We start from the raw sequence: 22333 nt of genomic DNA on the forward strand, positions 1-22333 counted from the left end.
CGTGACTTTATAATTTTGGATAAATCCTAAATCTGAAGTACACTTTTTTTCACCCCATCTTCAAAGATGTTCTCCTTTTCTTAAATGATTCTGTAGCTCTGTTTTTAAAGGGTTGGGTGACTGCCAAGCCCTCCACTTTGTTGATAGCTTTAAAAGATAATTCTTTCTACACTCACTCTTTGGAGTAGGTAGGTTACCTTCAGGCCATTTACACATTTCATTTGAGTGTTGCAATGAGAAAGGAGTTTTATAAACACCTGCAGTTCTTAAATTTGCTGGTTCCCAGATTAGTGGTTATTCAACATAGTTCTGAGCATTTTCAGTTTTAAGTGCTATGTTTTGTCTTTTTTTCAAGTAGGCTCCTGGCTTGTTGTTCCACTTTTCATATCTTCTCATTTTGTTTCCATTACTAAATAATGCCAACTGTACAGTAGTTAAGGCTGTTTACATTTCAGATTTTTGGAATCAGTGGTGTTTGTTTTAATCTGTTAAGAGAAATTAAAATCTACACCCTAGCTCTTCGCGACGTCAGTTGGTTTTCTGGCAAATTCCCACCATCTATTAAAACTAGTGTTGCAGATCTACAGAGAACCTTTCTTTTTTTCTCATTCCCCCCACCCCAAAAAAGAAAAATCAATTTTCACTTTTTGAAATCATTCAGTACTTGGTGGCTCAGAATACATCATTGTGGGATACTGAATGTTTATCTCCAAGATAAGCAGTTAGATTCTCTTGCCAGAATATTACACTGCTTTTGTTGATTTATAGTCCCCTTTGGCCACATTCCATGCACAATCTGCAGGTAATCAGCAATTTATTCTAAGTTTCTCATATACCACCCCTCCACCTCCCAGAAATTAAATGCTTTTCCCTACATTTCCCTCGCTCCTTCTGGGGGTTGGTCGTGACACTTATAACAGCCATTTAAAATAGGAAATTATTCTGCTTTCAATCAATGGGTATTATAGAGAAGCCACGTGACTTAGTGGAAAGAGCCCGGGGTTGGGAGTCAGAGGTCGTGGGTTCTAATTCCGGCCCCACCACTTGTCAACTGGGTGACTTTGGGTAAGTCACTTCACTTCTCTGTGCCTCGGTTACCTCATCTGTAAAATGGGGATTGAGACTGTGAGCCCCACGTGGGACAACCTGTTTACCTTGTATCTACCCCAGTGCTTGGCACAGAGTAAATGCATAACAAATACCATCATTATTATTATTATTATTATTATTATTATTATTATTATTATCATTGATCCCTTATTGTGTGCAAAGCACTCTACCAAGGGCTTGGACAGCACAACAGAGCTGGTAAACAAGAACCCTGCTAAATCTTCATATTTTAAGACCTAGGAGAGTATGGATGAATGTTCTGTTATTATTGCTATTCAGGCAGGTCTTTGGATCAGTAGTTTTGCCAGACTACTAATATCAGGTCCCAGTGGCACATTAACTCTGCTATTCCCCATTATAGGCAGCCTGGATGGCTTCAAAAAGGGCTGCATTTTAAGTGGCCTGCCCCGTTGGTTACCATCAGGCCTTAACTTTCTGCGGCTTATGATCCACAAAGCAGGCTGCGATATCGGTCACCGGAATTGACTGAGTGCCTACTGTGTGCAGAGCAGCCCGTAAGCGCTTGGGAAAGAACAACAGAGTAGAGTTAGTAGACACAGCCCCTGCCCACAAGGAGCTTACAGTCCAGAGGGAGAGACAGACATAAAAATAATCCCTCGATGGTTTTTACTGGGCACTCGCTTTGTACAGAGTAGTGTACTAAGCGCTCGGGAGAATACAGTTCTCAAGGTGCAGAGAGGGGAGATAGCAGGGTATAGGATTGTGGACGTACGTGTTGGGGGACTGGGGATGGAGTAACTGACTCCTTTTTAGTGGATGTTAATTAATGCTTTCAACAAAGATATATGGTGTCTTTTTTTTCTTTTTCCTTTTAAAGCAAAAGGCCTGTGTTGGTTCTTCAAAATGAAGCTCTGTATCCTCAGCGACGCCCCTACACCAGTGAGGATGAAGCCTGGAAATCCTTCCTGGAAAACCCTCTCACTGCAGCCACCAAAGCGATGATGAGCATCAACGGGGATGAAGACAGTGCAGCCGCTCTCGGCCTGCTCTACGACTATTACAAGGTAGCTCTCCCGACTTGTTAACGCTTAACAACAGCCTGGGATGCACTTGATTCAACAGCATATAAAACAGTAATTTGCTGGAGAGTGTAATGCAGGTTGTCTCTGTAGTGGCTATAAATAGTCTAATGAGTACTTTGAGTTAACATGGTTCAAAGCTGAAAATCTGCCATCAGAGAATCAAAGGATTGTTTTAAAAAATCCATGTGAAGTATCTAGGTGCTCGAAAAAAGTTCAGGCTCCTGTGAAGGGTTTCAGGGAGACAACTCCCCTTCCCCCTCCCCGGCACATCACTGAAGTCATTGTTTAGCCGTGGTAGGGTTTAGGGCTCACCATATGTAATTTTAACCTACTCTTATTCCAGGGGAGGAGGACGTGATCTCCATCCCAACATCCTGTCCCATGAGTGATGTAACTGTATGCCGCGTTTAGGGGAAATGTAGGTTAAGTCCGCTGAGGATTTTTCGCCCCTTTTCTACTCATTCCTAGTGCCCTAGGGTGGATTATACCACTCTCCTGTAAAGATGTGGGATCTGCTTAATCGGCGTCATATAGACTTGGAAACTGTCAACAGCTTCCCAGAGTTACTAAGAAGCAGTGGGGCAGAAATTATTTGGTCTGGGTTAGTTTCCGAGCCCCTTACCTTTGTCTTCTGACCCTAACTCTCACACTTAGTTTCTTTATCAAAAAGGGTTAGGATGATAGAAGGATCATTAGAAGAAGCTTAGATCTGAAATGCACTGATATGTTTGATCAGTAACCATTTAAAAATTTGAGGGTTGTAAATGTTTAATGTTTAAATGTTGTCAATCATTTGGATGCCTTCTTGTCCTGTCGCTGACAAGCAGAACAGTGGGATTCCGGTTCTTTTGGAGCTGGATTGTGTCGTTTTTATTGTGGGCTGCGTACCTGCACGGGGCATTAGGAAACTGGGTTTTATTTGGGCGGACTTAACCTTTAACAGTGTTATGTCAGCTGACAGGGAGCTTCATTTTGTTCCTGGCACCATGCATGCGTCTGTTTCCCTGTGTCTTAGGTTTAGTGGTTATAGTTAGGTTGTCCCTTTTGATGTGAAGCTATCTCACTGCAGTTTGTGATCCTAAAAGAGTTTCATACAAAACTTAGCTCAGATTTGTTTAAGGTTAAAGTCAAAGTATGTTCATTCTCTGATGGGTTTTTTTTTCCCCCACTTGATCTGGTCAATATGAGAAACATCAAGATTAAGATGTTAATTGAAGGACTTTAACATTGAAATAAAAAAATACTTTGGCTTCAGAAGTTAAATGTCATTAGTTTTTTTTGAAAGTCCCATAATTAACCTGAAAGCAATTATAATAGCATTTGAATCTGCGAGTTTGTCAGGGAGGGGTGGGTCTAAAGGAGTCCTTAAATTAGCAGGATTCTATAGTAGAAAATGGAGAGCTATTTTTTGTTTTATGAATAAACTTGTTTTCCATTTTTTAAGGAGATGTCAATCAGTGTTATGGAACATCTCCAAAACTCTATTAGAGAGGTATTCTAGAGTATGATTTGGGGGGGAAAATAAGTGTAAACATCTTGTGATGTCCAAATAAAACAAGTATGCATTTTCTTTTCCTGGGAAGGAAGGATCCTAGAAATTCTGGATCGTAAAATAAAGGACTTCCTTTTTTAGCAAGCGGGCTTCAAATGTCTTGGTCCAAATGGAAGGAGTTTTGAAACTTCTCAAATTAGTTTAGAAGGACCCTACAGCCATGATTTCAACTTTATTTCACTTGTCTTTCCTGGTTGCAAAAAGAAGCTGGATCAAAAGAGGAGTGTCACAAATTCAAGGCCAGATGTCACAGAGATGCCCAAGGAAATCAGACAATGAAAGTTAGTCTGCCTGTGAAGAATGTGGGATGGATTTTAATGCTGGATTTCCATTTTTAAGTTCCTCTTCTTGGAGAAAGAGTACAGTGCAAAGAAAGAGCATTTTATAAGGCAGTTAAGAGCTATGTTTGGTAAAGTGCTACAGCTTTCCTGCAAATTAGCATAATTCCCACAGTTTACACTGAGGAAAGTTATTTTAAGAGGAAAAAAGGCAGTCGGAGGGTAGGTAATCTGTCTAATAGATTTTGCTCCTCAGGGTAGGTGATACTTAATGAAAGACTAAGAGGGAAGGTTGAGGAGTGAACCAATTTTGTCAGAATAAGAGTAATTGAATTATCCTCTCATATCATAATTCTCAAGGTCCCTAGAGAAAGAAGGTCATCAACAGCAAAACCAGATGTGGAGCACCCTGACCCAGATCACAGTAAAAGGTATGTTGTAAGTAAATGCACCACTATCTGGAATTTTTAAAGGAAGCTGATTACGTAGAGCTTTTTTTTTTCTTTTTCATTTACCTGAATACTGACACCTATTTTGTCATCCTAGAGAAAGCAACTTCCAGGCTTTACCTCAATTGTGTATGTTAAATCGGATAAAGTTATTGTACTTTTCTCAAAGGGCTATTTCAGGAGAGGAAGATGATTAAGTGGGGTACCTGCTTTTTCAACACAGAGACCTGAAACCTTTTATAGGTGCTTTTGATCCTTTCAATCTTCATTTGAAGATTGGGGGAGGTCATCCTGCATTTGTGTTGGACTGTCGGTCGATGCCTGGAAACCGAAGAGAAGTGCAAATTTATATCGTGTCTTCCAGTTGTGGAATCCGTTCAATTGAAAGCCATTATGAGCCTGTCAGTACAATTCAAAACTTAGGCAAGAGTGAAAGCAAGGCAATGGGAATGCCAGTATGAAAACCAGGGAAGCTGTAGGTGTTATGACAGGGATCGGGCCTACACCTTGTGATCAAATAGGCTCTATTTGCAACTGTGGACTAGATCATTACTAGTCTAGAGGCTCCATCAAATAATGGTGTCAGCAGTTGGGGATGAGAGGAATCCCTGGCAACTGTGGCAAAGGAGACCGTGACTTTTGAAAAGGTAGTAGAAGAGGTGGCCAGAGAGAGCAAGTTCAGGACTCATTCATTATGTGAAGGGCCAGTGAGAGAGGAAAACTGGCTTAGCTGACATCTCTCTGGATTCCCCGGTGAAATATTTTTCCCTCGCTCTTTCCCTCTCTCTCTTCTCCTCCCTTCCTTTCCTCTCCCTCTGTTCCCCAAATATCTCCAAAGTCAACTCTCTCTCTCTGGCTCTTCTAATCAGTCAATCATTGGTATTTAGTGAGCACTTACTGTGTGCAGAGGACTCTATTAAAGCGCTTGGGAGAGTACAATACAAGAGAGTTGTTCGACATGTTCCCTGCCCACCACGAGTTTACAGTGCAGAGGGACTAAGCCAGGTATCTCTTTCCAGCTGTCCCCCGCTACTTAAGGGGCTTCCAGGAGGAGAGCTGATTGTTGATCTGAGTTCCTGATGAGTTTGGAATTATAACTAGCTTCTTTGATAGCCAAACAACATCCTTGCTATGTTAATAGAATGTGAGTTTTTTTTAATCGAGACAAGCATTTGAATAACAGAATAATAGAAAGGGGGGCTACTTGAAGTATTTAGCAGAATTAGGCACATATTCACCTAGTACTTGTATAAATCACGTAGCACAGGAGGATTTCTTTTTTTTTTTTTTTTTTAATTCTTTGGCAATAGGTTGTTTGATCATTTCTGTTCGATGCAGTGTGACAGTTTTGAGAATCTTCATTTTTTAAGTGTTGCCTCTCTGAGTTTCTTATTAAGAGCCTTCAGGATTCCTTTAAAATGTTGTACCAAATAAAATTGGAATCACCCAAGCAACCAGTGGTATTTATTGAACACTTACTGTGTGCTGAGCACTGTATAAAGTTAACTAAGATCCTCTTTGTTAAAATATTTCCAGGAAACTTGGCAAAGAAGCAAAATTACCAGCAATGAGCTTCAAAATCGTTTGTGTTTTTGTTTTAATTTTCTTAAAGAAACAGCATCCCGAATGTGAGCGAACAGGCCCTCATTTCGGCTGGCGAAAACAGAGTGCAGGTCCTGAAAAATGTGCCATTTAACATCGTCCTTCCCCATGGGAACCAACTGGGCATCGACAAGAGAGGCCATCTGACGGCCCCTGATACAACAGTCACTGTCTCTATAGCGACGATGCCCACACACTCCATCAAGACGGAGACCCAACCCCATGGCTTTGCTGTCGGGATCCCGCCGGCAGTGTATCACCCTGAGCCGGCCGATCGTGTAGTTGTGTTCGACCGCAATCTCAACCCTGACCAGTTTGCTTCAGCCGCTCAGCCCCCAAACGCTCAGAGGCGCACACCGGACTCTACCTTCTCAGAGACCTTCAAGGAAGGCGTGCAGGAGGTACGGGAAATGACTGTCCGTCTTCCTAATTGGGCTGCGTCTGAGTATCGGGTTTTCCCTTTTCCTTGTTATGTAATTTTGAAACCTCCATCCAAGGTGGATTAGAAATAGAAGATTTAAAATAAAAAAAAAAGAGAATGGCCTGGGGTATAATTCAACTAAAGCTTATAAAACCAGAAATCATTATCAAAAGCACATGGCTAATATTACCAGTGGCAAGGTAGAGAGCGTGATTTCGGGTAAATGGTTTGCTGAGGAGGAGGAGGAGGAAGAAAAAAAATCCCCTCATATAATCTGTCATTGACAACAGGAATATTCAGAAACTGTTTTGTTCAGCTCGCTGCCTTGGCTAAAACCAACAAACTTCCAAAACATGAAACTGCTCTTAACTTGAGGCACTTAACTATTTAGTATGCTTTTTAACCACTGGGTTCCCGAGACTTAGATTTAGTGGGCTGTTCCGTTGCCACCCATCCCAAATTGTAAATTTCCCTGATTCTTTAAGAGGTAAGCAGATCCTCGAGGATAAATTCAAACCCAGGTGTGAATTCCGTATCACAGTTTGAATGGATTATTAGTGTTTCCGAAAAGTCTGTGCTCAACCTGCCAGTGTGAGTTTGGGGACTAGAGTGCTAAGTACAGTGTTGTGCACCAGTAAGTGCTAAAATACGATTGGTTGATAAAATAAGGAGAAGCCCAAAGAGGTCTGCAGTTGAGCAGCCTTCGGGGAGAGATGGAAGAGAAGGGTGCTTTTGGACCCAATAGTGGATCACGAAAAACAACCCCAAATCCATCAAAGTCACTATATTAATTTGATGCAGTGACTCAGACTTGGCAAAACAATCTGTCTCTTTTTGGAAGATACTTAAGGAAGATGAATTTTTGTTGCAGGCATAATTAATTTAGCCCCCCCCCCCCAAAAAAATAGATCGAAAAACGTGTGAGAGGTAGAAAAACAGGAAACAGCTTTTCACTAACATTCTAGGACCGTTTCCGGCTCGGTTTTCTTTTCCGTGGGACTAGATTATGGAACAGGTTTGCGTGAGGAGTCTTGGAAGCCACTTCCTCATATCCAGGTGAGGCAGATGCAGATTCCGGCTCAGGCCCTGGGATTCGCAGTTTTGTTTTATGGCTACGTTAACCCTGAGGAAGGACTGTGGGAGTTGCAGGAATTGTGTATCGGGACTGAGAGACACAGATACACACACACAGACATATACACACACACACCCCCTTTTGTGCAGAGTTTCAGGAGTGGCAGGGGCCTAAGGGAACGGAGAGGACTTCTGCCTGGAAGCCTGGAACCATAAGATAAGACACTGACGTGCCAGCCATCAGGGCTTGTCCGAGTCAGTTCTGTCACTCATCACACTCCTGACGTTTCAGGTCTTCTTCCCCTCGGACCTCAGCCTGCGGATGCCCGGCATGAATTCAGAGGACTATGTATTTGACAGTGTTGCTGGGTAATAAATCACGTTGCCTTTCTCCCTACTCCTTTCCTCCCCTACCGCCTCAACTTCTACGTCGTCTTCTTCTCGCTAACTTATTCCGATGGACTAGGGATGGCTTGCTTGGGTTTTATGTACACATTATCGTACCGATACAGTGTTTGGAAAGATGGAAACTGATTTCATTCATTCGATCGTATTAATTGAGCGCTCACCGAGTGCAAAGCACTATACCAAGCGCTTAAGACTTGATCTGATATTCGCTGTCTGGGGTTCCTGCGTACCTGGCACCAGTAGTGGTGGTGATCACGCTAAGAGAAAAATCTGTTACTTTAACATCCTCCCTTTGGAGCTGGTTTTTCAAGTTCCTTTAAACTCTAGCGTCAATGCCTTTTGCCTGCTCTTTTCCCTGTGGTTTCTTTTCATGGTGAGTGTGGTGGTGGTGTGGAGTTGGTAAAGGGGAAATCAATAGAAGAGAACATTTTGAAGTAGTTGGACTTGTGTCAATTCTTACCAGATAGTATTTCTTCTTAACCAGCGTACCTGCAGTAAATTTATATAAAATCAGCTGGCTTTGTAAATCGTTACTGTCCTAGGGAAATGTTTTTTTAGAATTCTGGCAGAGACCAAAGATTCTAGAATTTTAATTGGAAGGTAGCTTTCTCTTGGACTGGAGGGGTATGAGGAGTATTAGAAGTATTTTGCAGGTTTCCTCCATAAAGTATTTTGCACTTAGAGTTTCAAAAAACTGCGCGTGTTAATCTTCACAGACTGTTCAATGGATAGGTTAGAACTCCAATATCCGAGTGGCCTTTTCCCTTTCAGATAGTTGCTTTTGGTGTGGAAAGCATTTTGGGTTAAAAGATTTTTTTTTCCTCATGGAAGGATTGTCACAAAGCTCTTAAGATGACAGAGCCTGTCCTATTTTTCCAAGAAGTTTAGTGTTTAAGTTGATCCCCTGGAACCTCTCCAAATCAAACTTTGATAGCCATCCAGGAGAGCGCCTTTTGTGATCAATGCTGTTTTTGTCCAATAGGAACAACTTTGAGTACACCCTAGAAGCCTCAAAATCCCTTCGGCAAAAGCCAGGAGACAGCACTATGACGTACCTGAACAAGGGTCAGTTTTATCCCATCACCTTGAAAGAAGTGAGCCACAACGAAGGGATCCATCACCCCATCAGCAAAGTCCGGGTCAGTGAATGCTCTGAATCCAGCTCTTCCCTGACTAACAGAGAGTCGGGGGAAAGGCAACGGAGGAAAGAATTTGCATTTCTACTTGGGAGATGGCTCTGAAACTACAGTCTTCAGGCTCGAATCTAAAACTTGATGTGCGATAAGGCTTCCGAGACAGATTTGCCTGACCGTGTTTGCATTCCTTTAATTCTTTGTCTTCTCCTATTAAGAGCGTGATCATGGTCGTGTTTGCTGAGGACAAAACCAGGGAAGACCAGCTAAGGCATTGGAAGTATTGGCACTCCCGGCAGCACACTGCTAAACAAAGATGCATTGACATAGGTAAGGAGTTTGTTGAGCCTTCTCCCATTGCCAGCAGCCAACTTTCTCAATCCAATTTTCGTTGGCAGTCGTCAACTTCCTGCTGAAATTGAAAAACATTCGCATGCCAACTCTTGATCCACTAGAAACATCATCTTTAGCCTTCCGAAGCCCGCTCTCCCCCTGCCCTTTCTCCACGAGGGTCCATAGGATGCCTATAAACCTGCGTAGGGATGTTTTCCTTCCTCAGCCATTGGGAGAGTTTTCACATCCAGGACAAGGACCGCTTGGGGTTATTACCGAGTCTCCAGAGCAAACCTCGGTTCAGTGTGGATTAGGGTAAAAGCCGGCAAAAATGCAGTTGATCGACATTTGCCTGCTGACGAGACAGGGATGTGACCAAATTCCTGTCTTCTCTAGCTGCACTCCCAGCCCTCGGTGGCTCTGAATAAAAACAGGGATTAGTCACCTGGCACTTAGAGCAGACACACATGCATAACCATGTTTACTGAAGAAGCCGTATCCTTCTCTTGTATGTTACACTTCCCATATTTAACTAGAGTGCTTAGCCCAAGTAGCTGTCACTCAACCTAACTTTTTTAAAGAAAAAAAATATTTTCATGTATCACTCCGTAATCCTCTCTTCTTGGACCATTTTTCCCCTCATGATTCCACTCAACTCAGCGTATAGATATGCATCTGACGCTTTTAAACCCTTCAAGGTTTAGCCAAACTGTATCTTCTTTAGACTGACTAGGGTGGCGTCTCAGCCGCTGACCTGGAATTCTTGTTTCTTTTCCCTGGTAGCCGACTATAAGGAGAGCTTCAATACCATCAGTAACATTGAAGAGATTGCCTACAATGCCATTTCCTTCACTTGGGATATCAATGAAGAGGCAAAGGTAACCCCTGCAGGTCCTCCTGCCCTTTAACTCAAAGAAGAGTCGGGGGGGAAAATGGGGGATGGGGGTGGGGAGAGTCTTGTGATCTGACTGCTGACATTTTCTTAAGTGTTTCATTCCTGTATTAAGAAATAGAATTGTGTTGGCTAAGAAGGTAATTTGTATTTGTGAGTCAGGAAGGTTGAAGAAAGGGGTGGTGGATTAAGAGGCAAGAGCAGGATTGTTCTCTTCATTATGTTTTCTAGCTTTTTTTTTTAAAAAACCCTCTAAATTTGTCAAATAGACGCCGCCTCCTCGATCTTAAGAAATCATTCAGCACTCCATTATCTCTTTCCTGAAAGGGATCATTCCTCCTCCATACCTTGACATAGCTGGATATTGAGTCTCTGACATTAAAATTAATTCAGAAATGTATATGACTTTTTCCTCTGCCATTGTCACTGTCTCTACCCCCCACCCCGCCCCAACCACCAAATCACTGCCTGACCTAGTGTGGTCTGACTCAACCTAACTCTGCCTCCATTTCCTCATCTTCAAATTGGAGATAATACCTGCCCTCTCCCTCCTTCCTAAGACAGTTTGGAGGATTAATTAGACAATGTCTGTTAAGCTCTTGGGTTCTTTGGAGAAAGGCTAAACAGAAGTGTCATTACTACAGTCATCCCAAGCAATCTTTCCTCTTGATCTTTTATAATTCCCAATGGGTTAGCCCCAATTCACACTGTCATTTGACTAATTCTTTACAGAGTTCTTGCAGCCCACAAGGTAGTTCCTCTCCTCGGAACAATTTCCCACCTTCCCCCACCCAAACCTCAGCTTGTGTATACTTTGTGCTGCCTACTTTGTTTTTGAATTGCATCACTTATAGAGTATTCCTTGTTGGGAATTATCCCGAGAGCAAATTCAAGAAGTTCGTTTTTAAAATGATAAAGGATATGTACTTTTGTGGATGGAAAACTATTTTGATGTCAGAAGAAAACTTGGGCTCTCCACCTTCCATTAACCCTGTTAACAAGAATTCTGTCCCACTGCAGTTTTTTGTGGTATTAATAATAATTGTGGTATTTATTATGATTATGGTGTTTGTTAAGTGCTTACTATGAGCCAAGGACTGTTCTAAGCGCTGGGGTAGATACAAGATAATCAGGGTGCCCCACGTGGGGCTCACAGTCTTAATCCCCATTTTACGGATGAGGTAACTGAGGCATAGAGAAGTGAAGTGTCTTGCCCAAGGTCAAACAGCAGGCAACTGGTGGAGGTGGGATTTGGTCAGTGCTTACTATGTGCCAGGCACTGTTCAAAGTGCTGGGGTGGATTCAAGTTAATCAGGTCGGACACAGTCCCTGTCGGACATAGGACTCCCAGTCTTGAGGCTGAAGGCTATAGGTGAGCCCGTTGTTGGGTAGAGATTATCTCTATCTGTTGCCGAATTGTACTTTCCAAGCGCTTAGTATAGTGCTGTGCACCCAGTAAGCGCTCAATAAATGCGATTGAATGAATGAATGAATATAGGTATCCTAAAGAGGCCCGTGTAGCTCTCTTCCTTAGTGTGACAGCCATGTTTAATACGGGGTGCGGCTCGAAGGCTGCAGGACCTGGCATGTTGGGCTACCCAGCTTAGGGGAGCTTTGTGTATGATGACTCGCAACCTCCAACTGGCTCCCGGTTGGATGGGTGAGGGCCGCTCCTGCTTCGGAGAACTCCTCGAGCTTTACTCCGCTGTCTCGGCTGGCACGCGGGTGGCCTCGCCACCTTGCTCCCTCGGAAGTTTCTTCTTCCTCCGGTGGTCCCCCCAAGCATGTGAAAAGCAAGGCACCTGGATGGCCTCACACTGTCTAAAGATGGGTCACTAGAGAGCACAGATGAGGAGAAGCGATTTAACCTCCTTCCCCTCAGGGGATGCTCTGTGCTTTGAAACTTTAAACTCTGATGAGGTGACTAATTTATTATCAGGCACTCTGAGCTGGATGGAGAGGGTGTGAGGGAGAAAAAGCCTTTCCGTCGTGGGAAATGAGTATCGCTATTATTTTTTTAAAGAGTATTTTTAATAGTATTTGTTAAGTGCTTGCTCTGTGTCAAGCACTGTAGATACACGGTTATCAGGTTGAACACAGTCCCTGTCGCACTTGGGGCTCATCGCACTTGGGGCTCACAGTCTGAGTAGAAGGGAGAACGGTTATTGAATCTTCATCTTACAGATGAGGAAACCGAGGCACAGAGAAATTAGGTGACTTGCCCAAGGCCACCTGGCAAGCAGTTGGCAGAGCCAGAATTAGAACCCAGGTCCTCTGATTCCCAGTCCCATGCTCTTCTAGGCTGCCGCAACTCTTGATCTCAGTTCCCTCTGATCATCTCCTCCTATCCACAAGGGTGATAAGGTGAATTCATTCACACCCGAGCCATTTAACACAATCTCTGTCAAATTCGGAGGGCTCCGTATTTAATGTAAACTGGAATCACGCTTCTTATTTATCATTAAAAGGCTAGAGAGGGGGTTTGGCTTTGGGGTTCCAGGTGCCGAGTGGGAGTCTCTATCTGTTGCTGACTTGTTCATTCCAAGCGCTTACTACAGTGCTCTGCACATAGTAAGCACTCAATAAATACTATTGAATGAATGAATGAGATAGAAGTTCTGAGTTTTCTTCCCTGGCTCTGCTCCTGACTTGCGTTATGAACTTGAGAAAGTCTCTTAGTTTAGTGGTTCGGCTATTTTCCACTCCCCTAGATTTAAAAAAAAGGTTGTTTTAGCCGCCTACCTGTTTGAGTGGGGAGTTGTCTGAATTAATAGGCATTTGTCAAGGTGCTTGGAGGTCATTGGCGGAAAGGGACTGTGGGAAGACAGCTTTGTTTGTTTGATGTGTCACTGTTTAGGGTGGGGGGAAATGAAAGTCAAGATGACGGACAGGGATAATCACTCGAGTTTCATTCAGAAGGTCTACAGCAAACTTATGCTGAAAAGTAAGGGAGGGCTATTGGGGGGTGTGTCCAAATGGTTCCAAGAGCGCAGTTAATATTATGGAAAAAATGTGTTTGTGCCTCGTTCCTAGACTCCTCCTCAGCAGTGATTTGTTTTAGGCCTATTACCTTCCTAAAGGGTGTTGTCACATAATTGAGCTGCCATCTTTTGAAGCTCATATCAGGCATCAGCTTGATAGTGTGTTGGATCAAGCATGTAATCTTTTACCTTTCTCTAGCCAAGCTGATGTTTTCTGTTTATACTCTCAAAGTAATTAATGCTTTCAGGGCAAGCGGAGATCACAAATCCCACATGCAGGGTCTTAAGTGTAAATTTTTCCTCTGTGTGTGCTTATAATGAGAGAGAGAGAGACAAAGGGAGAGAGCGCTGTCCTTTTGTTTTCAAAGGTGATTCTACTTCTAGTCAGGCTTTTTGCCTATTGCCTGCTTTTAAGGGTGCTGTTCCCTAACTAAGCTGCCATCATTTGAAGCTGATATCAGGCATTAGCCTGAGAGTATATAGAAATCAAGAAAATAGTCTTTTCTGTGTAGCTGATACACCCTGACACATTATTGGCACTTAAGCAGAGATCCTTCTTGCCTTAGTAAGTTTGCCCTCTCAGGACATGCCTTTGTTTTCTAGCGTGGTATCCCGACTTGGTGAGGCCCTTATTCAAGAAGAACAACTCCCTTCTGAGCTGATCTATCTACTGTAAAAGTCTCCTCAAATCCACTGCTCTTTCTCACTGAGTGAGGCACACTTCACTATGTCTTTAAATTACTTTTTCTGCCCTGCTGCATTTCCTTATTCCCCCTTTCAGTGCACCATTAAACAACTCCTGTTGCCCTTCGCACACGTTGGTCCAGTGCCTGTGGTTTCCCCCTATTTCCTTACCTTTTTCCATCAGGAATCTCCAGCATTCCAATCAGGGAGTGAGCTTTTCAATTGTCATAAGCCAAGGAGTAGGTTGGATCATTGTGCAGCAGTAAAATTTTCAGTAACATTATTATTGCTAACATTTATCAAACACCTACTATCTGCAGAATGTCACATTAAGCTCTGGGCTAAATATATATGTATGTATATAATGGTATTTGTTAAGTGCTTCCTATGTGCCAATCACTGTCCTAAATGCTGGCGTAGATACAGGTAGGGCGCACAATCTTATTCCTCATTTTACAAATGAGGTAACCAAGGCCCAGAGAAGTTGTGACTTGTCCAAAGTCACACAGCAGACAAGTGGCAGAGCCGCGATTAGAACCCACGACCTCTGACTCCCAAGCCTGGGCTTTCCACTAAGCCACGCTGCTTCTCTATACAAGATAATCAATTAACCCGTCACTGGCCTCAAGGGACTCCTATTCTAAGTCAGGAAAAGGAGGCACGTTGATAAAAAAGAATATGTTATAAATAACAATTTGATGTTATCTTTTTTTTCTTTACTTATTTGTTAAGCATTCACTGTGTGCCAGGCACTGGACTAAGCACTGGGATAGATGCAAACTGTTCAGGCTGGACACAGACTGTGTCTCATGTGGGGCTCACAGTCTTAACCCCCGTTTTGCAGGTGAGGCACGGGCAAGTTCAGTGACTTGCCCAAGATCATTCAGCAGACAAGTGGCAGAGCCAGGGTTAGAGCCCAGGTCCTCTGCCTCCCAGGCCCTTGTTCTTTCCACTCCTCTGCTTCTTATGATCCCAGTTCCCTATCCTCATCCCCTTCTATCTACAAAGGATTGATCCTTCAGAGAGGTGTGGAACAGCCATTTTCTCCAGCACTCTGAAGACCCACTAATCTTTTGTCACCAGAAGACAAACTTAGAATCCTACAGCTACTCCTTCCTGCCTTTAGGACTGATGAAGTTGAGTCCTGTGCCCCTGGCTAATACTCTTCTCACATGCAGTTGAAAGTCTTGACTATTTCCTAAGGGATATAAGCAATTCTGGAATCAGCTAAGTATATGAAACAAGATTTATCATTCATCTGCAGTTCTAGAATAACTGGGGTCCTGTATTCTGTCTTGGCAAAAGCTTATAAAAGAGATTGTAAAGGGACTAAAGGTCCAACTGCCATGTTGCCGTGTATTTTTTGCACTAGCTGTTGCTACCTTAGGAACAGTGGGCAAGGAAACAAACAGCCAGACCCCGAAATGGGGAGGATTTACTCTTGTGGATGAAATAACTCTGAGGGGTTGAATCATAAATTCAGAAGGAAACTGTGGCCTAGGAAGCAGTGAATTACACCTTCATTTTCAGTACACTTGTATTTTCATTAAATTTTTCTTGCTTCCAGTTTTCCCTCCTCCACCACCTAAACACACGGACATGCCACCCCGCTAGCCGCCTTTTTTCCTGTGTAATACCAAATCAGCTCCCACCAGCCTTTCCGTGTGAAGCTGGGCTTGCCCCTCAACTTCTCCACTGCTCAGAGACGATGGAATCCAGTCTACCAATCCCCAGGAGGTAGAGTTCTCATAAAAGTTTAAATCATATGATGATGAATCTAGGGAGTAATGGCCCCTCTGTGGAAGCCTGGACTGATTTGTTTTTACAAAACTTTAGAAATGCCATTTCTTCAGCTCCCGAAGATGGGCAGAGGGAGAGTGTGCTCTAAGGACATACCATGTCTTTGTTTGAATGCCAGAGGTAGGGGTGACTTCATCTCCCCAACGTTTCCAGGATCTCACCTTCTCCTTGTCCCCATCCAGCTCCCGCTAGCTGGTCTGGACTCGATTTCTGCTTTAACCACCAGTTTCTACCCTTTCGAGTCCATATGCCACTCTGCTGCATGGATCACTTTTCTTACACCTTTTTCTGCACGTCTTATTTGTCACAAACCTCAAATGGTTGTCCGTTCCTCTCCGCACCTAGCAGAAACTCTTGGAAATGCCTACTTTATCCACTCTCTTCTCCTGCCGTACCACAGCTCTCATCGTTCATTCCCCTCAAACTAACCTACCCCCTATGCCTCATTTCTATCTCTTCCCACCACCAACTCCGGCTCTTGCCCTTCCTCCTGCCTGGAACTCCCTCCTCCTCCTTCCTATCCAACAGGCCACAGGGCCCTCCATCTTCAAAGTCCTTCTGACTTCATATCCCTTCCAGGAGGCCTTCCCTGATTAATAACTAATCTCCCCCGATTTATTTCCCTCAAACTGCCCCTTGCACACTCCTACACCAGCACCTACGTATGTATATTACTCTGTCATTTCTTCTTATATATACTTAATTTTAACATCTGTCTCCCTTGGCTAGACTGTAAACTCCTTGAGGGTAGGGAGAGTATTTTCTGATTTTATTGGCCTCTCTCTAGAGCCTAGTTGAGTGCCTCTAGACTCTAAGGCCACTGAGGGCAGGGAACATGTCTCCCAACTCTGATGTATTGTGCTCTGCATACAGTAAGCACTCAATAAGTGCCACTGATTGCTCAGCTCACAATAGGCCTCAACAAGTTCTATAAATGGATTTACACAATCTACCTAGCAGTATAGGAGCCTTAGTGTTACTGCACAGATGATTAATTCTGTCATTCAGTCATATTTATTGAACACTTACGTTTGCAGAGCACTCTACTAAGCACTTGGGAGAGTACAATACAATGATAAATGGACACTGTCTCTGAGCCCTTGAGAGACGTGAGAAACTATTTGCCCGAGACCAAGGCTTAATTGTGAGGAGAAATTCTTGGTTACCATTCTGGATTTAGTTTCCGATGAAAGGGGAATGAAAGGACTCAGCTGGAGCATGACCTAGAGGATAGAACATGGGCCTGGGAGTCTAAAAGACCTGGGTTCTAATCCCAGCTCTGCTACTTGTCTGCTGTGTGACCTTGGACAAGTCACTTCACTTCTCTATGCCTCAGTAACCTCATCTGTAAAATGAGAAATAAGATTGTGAGCCCCACGTGGGACAGGACTATGTCCAACCCAATTTGCTTGTATCCTCTCAGAGCTTAGTACAGAGCCTGGCACGTGGTAAGCACTTAACAAATACCACCGTTATTATTATTATTTCAAGTGCTCAGGAGAAAAGGAATCTGAAAGGGTCAGCATCACATTTTTCGATTCGATTTTTGCGTAATGAGTTTCATATTGGGAACTTGGGGAAATACAAGCTGATGTTCATTAAAACCTTCCCACAAGTCACTGCGTCTGATGGGAGAATCTGTTCATTAGATCATTTTGGAAGCCAGACCTGCCTCAACCGTGTAGCTGAGGAAATGTTCTTGTGCCAGCCCGAGCCGTGAAGCCCACCAACAAATCAGCAGCGTTAAACCCCCTCCAGTTTATTTTTTAATGCTACTTTTTGGCTGGAGACAAACTGCATTAAACCTGAAAACAGACTCACTGAGATTTCCGACCAGCCAAATTAGAAAAAGAATGATGATGGTACTTATTAGGCGCTTAGTGTGTGCCAAGTGCTGGGGTAGATAAAAGATAAGCAGATTGGGCACAATCCCTGATCTGCAGCCCCGGTCTCGCAAAGGACTCCCAATCTAGTAGGGAGGGAGGATGGCTCTCTTATCCCCCTTTTACAGATGATGAAACTGAGGCAGAGAGAAGTGCCGTGACATACCAAGGTCATAGAGTAGGCCGGTGGCAGATCTGGGACTAGAACCTCAGTTGCCTAACACCCAGTTCTCTTTCTAGTAGACCACCCTGACTAGCAGCCCAAGCAACGCCATGACTGGAAAACTCTCCTGATTCGCTTCCGCTTGTTTAAGTGGGTGGTAAAATATCTCCTTAGCAAAGCAACTGTCATCTGAAGGAAAGCCCATATAACTTTTTACTGTGACTCCCTTGGATCTCCTCCTAAAACTGAATCAACAACCTTATGTTTGAAGGGACCAGAGAGGACAAAGACTCTTTTCCCACTAGTCTCTCTCAGCCCATTTCACCCTCGGTTGAGACTTCGGGGCACTCTTGCATCCACATTCCCATCTCTGCAGTTGACAGAGCAAATATGGACACTTGAGGCGTGTTAAACTATAAACCGGGCGAGTAGTTCACAGAAGTGGGGCCGAGGAGAGGATGGTCGGCTTAGTCCGAGGTCTGGTTTCTCGGACCGAATAGCAAGATTCAGATTGGCTCGTCGCGTGGCTCGGTTGGAAAGGCGGTAGCCTGTTCCCAAACCTTCATGAGACTGCGCCACTGAGATTCACGATCAGATTACTCACAGACAGATAGAACCGCGTCTCTTTCCCGATGGTGTGATGTTATCTCCGAAGATGACGGAGCCAATTTCAACAAACTCCTTTTCTCTTCACGGTTCAGTACCCTTGCATACCTTTTCCCCTTTCCTCCTCCGGCACATGACTGTATGGTCAGATCTGTGGAGATGAGGGAAAGTGAGGTGGAGGGGTGGGAAGGAGAAGACCAGGGCACCTTGTCCCCCCGGGGGGCGCGGGGGGAGGGGAACTGCTGTCAAAAAAGAACGCCTGGTGCTTTTGTTTTTAAACCTAATCCACCAGGTAGGAGAAGGAACTCCTAGGCTCTCTGTGAAAAGCCGTGCCGCCGAGCCAAACGTTTTGTGTGTCGTGGCCAGGCTCGTGTTACAAAAGAGAAGGGATTAAAGTGGGGTTTGGAGCCAGACTTGAGTACCGGGGAGCATTATCGGGAGGGATTCCGACATTCGGATGGAGTTTGGGTATCTTTCCCCTTTGTCTCCTTGTCTCGGCAAAAGTATACAGAGTTCTCGGTGAGGGATTACGGGGGCTGGCTGAGCCCATTCTCCAGAGAAGGGGCGGAACCATTTGGGTCACTTGAACTTCCGACTTCGTTTTTGGGGGAGGGCTGCTCGTGTGATGCAGGTTTATGATTTTAATGGCGGTTGGTTGTTGTGTCTAAGCGTACCGTATGTATGGAATTGGTTGCGAGAGCCATTTTTAATTGGTTTGGTCGGAACATATTGCTCGCATTTACAGGGATTCCATTCTAGTGAAGCATCAGTTAAACACTCCATTAAAATGAGGTGTTGCCACGTTTGGTTGCATTAAACAGGGACAGGTTTGGTTTGTTTCACAACTTAAATTTCCAGTGTGAATGGGAGGGAGGCGAGTCGAACATCTTTTCGCATTTGCGATAGACTGCAGACGTGAGAGTAAGGCTGCAGAGCCCCAGAGAGCAAGCGCATCCTAGCCCAAGTGCAGTTCTTTGTCTAGGAAGAGAGCGTTACTTTTTAAGTGCTCGGGAGATGGCATATTTGGGTGTCTACACAATATGCCCCAGCCAAATGAGCCGGTCAGCCAGGGAAGTTTCATTCCTTTCCCTGTCACTTAGAAGCCCCTGGTTGAAGTGGGGGCATTTTAAAAGAAAGGGATTTTTTTCCTGAATCTGGTTTAAGAAGGAAGAAAAATGGTACAGACAAATACAAAGGTAGAACGATATTTGGAGCTGGGGTGTGATTAGAATCGGGAGCAGCCAGGGATATTTATTTTTTTGCAGAAAGTGTCCTCTTCATGTGTTTACTTGCGGGGAACAGGTGGAATAATCGTGGTGGTGATAATAGTAATAACTGTGGCATTTGCTAAGCGCTTACTACGTGTCAGGCACTGTACTAAGCCCTGAGGTGGATACAGACAAGTCGGGGTGGACACAGTCCCTGTTTCGGCAAGGGGCTCGCAGTATTAATCCCCATTTTGCAACTGAGGTAACTGAGCCACAGAGAAATAAAGTGACTTGCCCAAGGCCACACAGCAGACCGGTGGCCGAGGTGAGATTAGAACCCAGGTCCCTGTGACTGTCCAGGGGGCCTCGCTGCTTCCCCTGGGGGTGGGGAAAGCCATTCTGTAGGAATTGGTGCGGATGTACGAATGCGGGGATTCTCCTGTAAACCTATCCCGGATTTCGAGTCAGATTTTATCGGACACTGACCCGCTAGTATTTTGGGGGTCGAGCCGCGCGTGGGGAGTCCGAGCAACAGCGGTTGCCCGGATTTCGAGGCCACCGAGCCCACGTGGCCCGTCTGGCAATGGTGGCGGCGCTTGAGGATCTCCGGGTAACAATAGCTTGCATTTATGACACTCCTTGTGTTTGGAGCCTTTTGATTGGCCAAGGGAGAAACTTGGCAAGTGGAAAAGCCTCCGTTTGCTAAAGAAACTTGCATCATGCAGAACAGGTCGGTAGCCGTCATGGCAGCACAGTCACCCTTTAGGTTTCTACTTGCAAATTAGTTTTGCCTCCTCCCCACCCCCCCCCCCCCCCGCAACACTCAAACAACAAAAAGCTCAGTGGAGTGCTCCTCTCTGCAAGCTTATTACCTTAACCTTCTTCCCCTCGGGTCCTTCCAAGAAATTCTGTCCGAGGTGGTTTTTCTATTCTGGCACTTGATCCAGTTCTACAGCTCTAAAACTGAATCAGAGAGTCGGCTGATCTTGTGTCTTTGGTAACCCAAATGGGTATTTTTCTCGGGGGAGAGAATCCACGGAGAAGCTTTGGAGTTCACATCTTCTACCCGGTAACCAAATCAGCAAGAGCCCTGGTGTGATGACACTTGAATCTCTCAGTCCACATCACCGCCATAGCCACAAGCTGTTTAATGTCAAATAACTTTGCATTTCAAAGATCCATTTGAGAAGATTGGGGGATGAAGGGAAAAACCCTAGAAGGTGGAGCTCTGGTTGGCTGTTGGCATGTGGGTCAAGTTCATCTCTTTGCAACACACCTGCTTACCTTTCCTTCTTCCATACTTGGGGTGGAATGTGGTCTGTGTTTGCCTTAGGTTACACCTGCATTCAGTTCTGCCGATTTCAGAATAAACAAATTCCACCTAGTTGGGCAGGCAGGTGCCAGGGTGGTGTTCCTGCCAAGCTATCCTAAATTTTACAGGTCAGTTTCTGTTCTCAGGATATAAGGACCCACACAAAATGCATGCTTTTGTTGCTCTCAGTCTGTCTTTTTTTTTTTTTCCTCTCCTCTCAATCTCTGTGACTTTTCCCCTGGCTCTGTTCAGTCTAATGCAGAAACTTCAGAGGATGTGTGGGAGGTGTGGGAAGAGAGCTCTGTGGTAACATCCAGGGTGATGACTAGCTCCTTGTTTCTTCTTGAGGGAAACGCCCATCCATAAGAGAAAAATGTTTCAAGCCAGAGCTCTCCTTTCTCCCGACTTCTTACTCCGTGTAGCAAATTACCACTGAGAGCCTGAAAAAATAGCACTTCCAAGGCACGATGTAGTCCTTAATTAGCCCTCACTGTAACTGCGGGGAAGAGTATAATTACCTGCGTATTATGGAAACTGAAGCCCGAAGAGGGAAACCGAGTCACATTAAGGGAAAGCGGCCAAACGGAATGGCTGCTGTTGTTTTTTGGATCTAATATCTTAATTCTTTGACTTTCTAAAGGTGTTTTCTTGTGTTTGAGCCACTGGCTTCTAAAGCAACCACAGATGAAGTGTGTGGATATCCAGAACAATTAGTACTGGAAACCAATTCATCAATATAGGAGGGAAAGGAATGATCCAATGCAAAACCTAGCCCCAGAATGCTCATTTAAATTTATTTTGTTCAAGATTCAAGTTCCTGTTTGATCAAATAGTCTAATTCTGGATTCTATCGGTGTCTTAGCCATGCATTAAATCACAGTTTTGTGTCTGAAAAGCAAACATCCAAATGCTTTCCCCTCTCCCCCCCTCACCCATCAACTGGCTCCAGCTCATTCTCTGTGTCTTTATCAGTTGTAAATGTGGATCTTTGAGTTTTACGTTAAATCATCCTGTTTTTTTTTTCTTTTTGTCCTCACCCCAAAGTCTTTCCCATGCCAAGTTGTCAGTTATCCTCCTCTTAAATCCTTCTCTTCTGCCTTTTTACAATCCCATGTTTCTCATCTGAAACAGCAGCCAGCCAGTCAGGACTTCACGAAGTAGAGGTGTGTGGAGGCCTATTATATCGATAATGACTCACCCTTCTAGAACTTCTTTTCTTTTTAAACTGATCAGCCACGCTGTAGAAACTTGTACGGGTGTTTCACTAGGATGAATCTCAAAACTAGCGTGAGTTAAGGAAAGAGAGGTGAAACAAAGATAAAAGAGAAACGGGAAAGGGGCCAAGGGGTGGAGAAGCAGTGTGGTTTAGTGGAAAGCCCATGGGCTGAAGTCAAAAGGACC

The 22333-nt window shown here is 44.3% G+C and overlaps 1 protein-coding gene across 2 annotated transcripts in view; it reads left to right on the forward strand.

Moving 5' to 3' along the window:
- The window catches only part of GRHL1 (grainyhead like transcription factor 1), a 55247-nt gene that overhangs the window by 6165 nt on the left and 26749 nt on the right, over window positions 1-22333 (forward strand). For both annotated transcript variants that reach the window (XM_007673332.2, XM_029052068.1), the window contains exons 2-8: window positions 1949-2135; window positions 4344-4414; window positions 6045-6435; window positions 7822-7898; window positions 8920-9076; window positions 9289-9400; window positions 10187-10281. In XM_007673332.2, coding sequence (XP_007671522.1) covers window positions 1949-2135; window positions 4344-4414; window positions 6045-6435; window positions 7822-7898; window positions 8920-9076; window positions 9289-9400; window positions 10187-10281 — 1090 coding nt within the window. The remainder of the gene's footprint in view (window positions 1-1948; window positions 2136-4343; window positions 4415-6044; window positions 6436-7821; window positions 7899-8919; window positions 9077-9288; window positions 9401-10186; window positions 10282-22333) is intronic.

The sequence above is a fragment of the Ornithorhynchus anatinus genome, chromosome X1 (assembly GCF_004115215.2).
Source record: "Ornithorhynchus anatinus isolate Pmale09 chromosome X1, mOrnAna1.pri.v4, whole genome shotgun sequence".
Taxonomy (NCBI): Eukaryota; Metazoa; Chordata; class Mammalia; order Monotremata; family Ornithorhynchidae; genus Ornithorhynchus; species Ornithorhynchus anatinus.